General features: G+C 52.0%; 1 protein-coding gene across 1 annotated transcript in view; it reads left to right on the top strand.

Annotated features, from left to right (window-relative positions):
• Positions 1-3368: 3368 nt before the first annotated feature.
• PFDN1 (prefoldin subunit 1) overlaps positions 3369-3599 on the top strand; it is a 62100-nt gene continuing 61869 nt past the window's right edge. The window contains exon 1 of the mRNA XM_015422323.1: positions 3369-3473. Coding sequence (XP_015277809.1) covers positions 3441-3473 — 33 coding nt within the window. The 5' untranslated portion in view covers positions 3369-3440. The remainder of the gene's footprint in view (positions 3474-3599) is intronic.

The following is a 3599-nucleotide window of genomic DNA, read 5'->3' as shown; positions in this document are numbered from 1 at the left end:
AATATGCTAATGAGTTCCTGCTGTTGGGTGTGGCCTATTATGCTAATGAGTTCCTGCTGGGCTTTTTCTACAACAACAGCCCTGCCTAGCTCCATCCTACAGTGACTTTCTGCCACTGGGGTCAGACCATCACCTATTGTCTGAACTCCCAGGCAACCTGGGGAGCACATGGTTCAGTAGCTGAGCCACCAGGTCCTATGTCAAGGGTGGCCAAACTGTGGCTCGGGAGCCACATGCGGCTCTTTCACACGTATTGTGTGGCTCCTGGCGGGGTGGCTAGGGAAGTGAAGGGGAGGCGTGCCCTTTCTTTCCACCTCTTTCATTCCTTCTTTCCGTCTCTCTCTCTCTTTCTCTCTCTCTCTTAGACAAATAAATATCATTAGCAAACGAATAGATATAACTGGACAAATAAATATCACTATCAATATCTGGTTTGGTTTTTATTTTTTTGCAGTCTCATTTAATGATAGTAAAAAAGCAAACGTGCATATTTTTCAATAAAAACGTGTGTGTAATATTTGTTCATGTCTTGCGGCTCGCAAACATCTGAGTTTTTTTTTCTGTTTGGCTCTTACATTGAGCAAGTTTGGCCACCCCTGGTCCTACGTCAATATGGTGGGCCACCCAGGTATCTTTCTGCTCTGGCCCTTTACTCCCTGTGTAGCCCCATAGTGGCCTTGACCAGACAAATCCCATCATCACTGCCAAACGTGTCAGCTAGGGTTGCCAGGTCCCCCCGCTCGAGAGGCCCATTCCTCGCCGGCTCGTATTGGGCTGCCGGGGGGAGCCCTACCCCCAAAGTGTGTGACGTGAAGACGCCACCCGGGGGTGACGTCATCACGTCGGGCCTGTTACCAGGAGACGCTCTATCATTTGAGGGAAAACTCTATGGTTTCCCCCCGAATGATTGTGCCCCTGCCCCCAACATGCCCGACCCAATGACGTCACTTCCGGGTGGTGTCATCGCGGTGCGGGCACAAACCACGCACCCCAGAAGACTCCTGGGGAGGAACTGGACTCCCCCCACTATTTCGTAAGTTCGAGTTGGTAACCCTAGTTTCACCAGAGGCAGGAGTCTTTTAAGAAGTCTTCTAAGATAGCGGGGGCTTGTGGTGGAACATACAAAAATGAGATTTCTCTCACACTGCCTATGCTCCTCTGGGTGCTCTGCCAGCCTTTGGGGAGCGAGGTTGGCTTTCACAAAAATATGCAAGCACCTCGGGGACGGGACCAGTTCTTTGGCTCATCCCTACCAGTCCAAGAAGCAAGACTTTAGGGCACATGCAGGAGGACCTCTCACGGGAAGGTTGGAATCTGATGAAAACCAGCGTGAGAGTAATCCATGGGATTTACTACCGCGTACGTCAAACTGGGCTGCAGGGCTGCTGATCTCTGCCCATTGACTTGGAAGCGAGTCAAAATGAAGTAAACGCAGGCCACTTCCAAGTGAGCGTCTCAAGGCTTAGGGATGTAACCGTACTAAAATTCGTTTGCTTTAGGATGTAAAAAAGAGCTCCAGCTGGCAGTCAAAACTTCCAAGGCGTGTGCAAGCAATTCAGTGCTTTGCTAAATATTTTCCAACGGTTTCTCCTGCCAGATTCACTACTATTAATCAGAAAGTAATTTTGCTGGGAAAGATTGAAGGTCAAAGAAGACGGGGACGGCAAAGGATGAGATGGTTAGACAGTGTCATAGATGCAACGAACATGAAATTGAGCAAACTTCAGAGGACGGCAGAAGACAGGAATAGGAGAATGCCTGGCGTGATCTGGTCCATGGGGTCGCGAAGAGTCGGACTTGACTGTGCGACTGAGCAACAACAACAAAAATTTTGCTGCTTAGGACACAGGCAATGAAGTATTCGATGTTTCTTAGCACTGTGAACATAAGAACATAAGAAAAGCCAATGTTGGATCAGGCCAGTGGCCCATCCAGTCCAACACTCTGTCACAGTGGTCAAAAATCCCAGGTGCCATCAGGAAGTCCAGCAGTGGGGCCAGGACACTAGAGGCCCTCCCACTGTTGCTCCCCCCAAAACACCAAGAATACAGAGCATCACTTGTCCCAGACTGAGAGTTCCTATCTATACCTTGTGGCTAATAGCCATGAATGGATCTGTGCTCCAAATGTTTATCCAATTCCCTCTTGAAGCCATCCATGCTTGTAGCCGCCACCTCCTCCTGTGGCAGTGAATTCCGTGTGCTAATCATTCTTTGGGTGTAGAAGTACTTCCTTTTATCCGTTCTAACCTGACCACCCAGCAATTTAATTGAGTGCCCGTGAGTTCTTGTATTGTGAGAAAGGGAGAAAAGTACTTCTTTCTCTACCTGCTCCATCACATGCATAATTTTGTAAACCTCTATCATGTCACCCTTCAGTCCTCGTTTCTCCAAACTAAAGAGCCCCAAGCGCTCTCTGTGTTGTCTTTGTTGTATTTAAATTTTCTCATGAGACTCAAGTGCCACTCTGTATGTTCAGTACTTGACTCCGGGTTAATCAAGAGGTGGATGCCACAAGGGGCACAGGCAGTGAGAGGCATGGGGGGGGTGCCTCTGGAGCACGAACTGCCGTGCGCTGCACCAGACACATGGGCCCTTACCACTGCCACACTGCAGGGTAGAGCACATTACACTGGCACAATCTCATGCTTCCTGAGCAATTTGGCAAAAGTTGTTAACTACCCTGTTTTACTCCATGGGTCCCAGACAGAGGGCTCCATGGAGCCATACACAAACGTGGACAGCTAATGATCGCAAGTTCCAGGGGTCATGTTGTAGAAAAAGAGGTGCAGGAGCTCATTAGCAAAACTCATTAGCATAACTTATTTGCATATGCCACACCCCCTGCCATCACCGGAAGTGTGTCAGAAGGCAACACCCACCACTCAGGCCCCACTGGACTGTTTTGGATTGCCAGCTATTGCGGGGGTGGGGGAACGTGCAGATCTGTCCTTGCAGAGGAGGGAGAGCTTGTACCTGAATAAAAATTGGTCTTAAAGGTGCCACTGGACTGTTTTGGACTGGGGGGTCGGGGAGGGGGGCCTCTGCAATTTACTTGGCTGCTTCTTGCTCTGACTGAGGGCTGCTGGGAGCAGGGGGCGGGGCTTGTTGCATGTGCCCGCCCCCTGGGCTCTTTACTGCCGGCGCTCAGCTCCTGTGCGCTCCTGCAGGAAACGACCCCTGATTAAACCTCATACTATTGTTTTTGGTACCGGGGAGGCTCGATTTCTACACTTCCGAAGAGGCGACCAAGGAGACCCCCCACCCGTCCCAGCGACAGTCCAAAACAGCCGCGAACGTTTTCAGCTTCTCCTTCCCTACGCACGCGCAGTCGGACCCGCCAGGCCGCAAACAGGAGGTGGGTGGGGGCGGAGCCACGCGCGAAAGTCCGTTGCGGCCGTTGCGTGGTGCGCACGCGCAGTGGCTGTCCGCGCAGGCAAAATGGCGGCGCCCGTGGACCTTGAGCTGAAAAAGGTACCGGGCTGGGCGAAGCGGAAAGGATGGGGGCGGGGTGTGGCTGCCGGGGCCGGCCGAGTCTGTCGCATGCGAGAAGGTCGCCGACTGGATTGGGCCTCCTCGGGGGGGGGGGGGGGGGGGGGG

The sequence above is a fragment of the Gekko japonicus genome, unplaced genomic scaffold (assembly GCF_001447785.1).
Source record: "Gekko japonicus isolate JY-2015 unplaced genomic scaffold, Gekko_japonicus_V1.1 scaffold738, whole genome shotgun sequence".
Taxonomy (NCBI): Eukaryota; Metazoa; Chordata; class Lepidosauria; order Squamata; family Gekkonidae; genus Gekko; species Gekko japonicus.
Note: the sequence above shows the minus strand (reverse complement) of the source record. Positions and strands in the feature narration are given on the sequence as shown.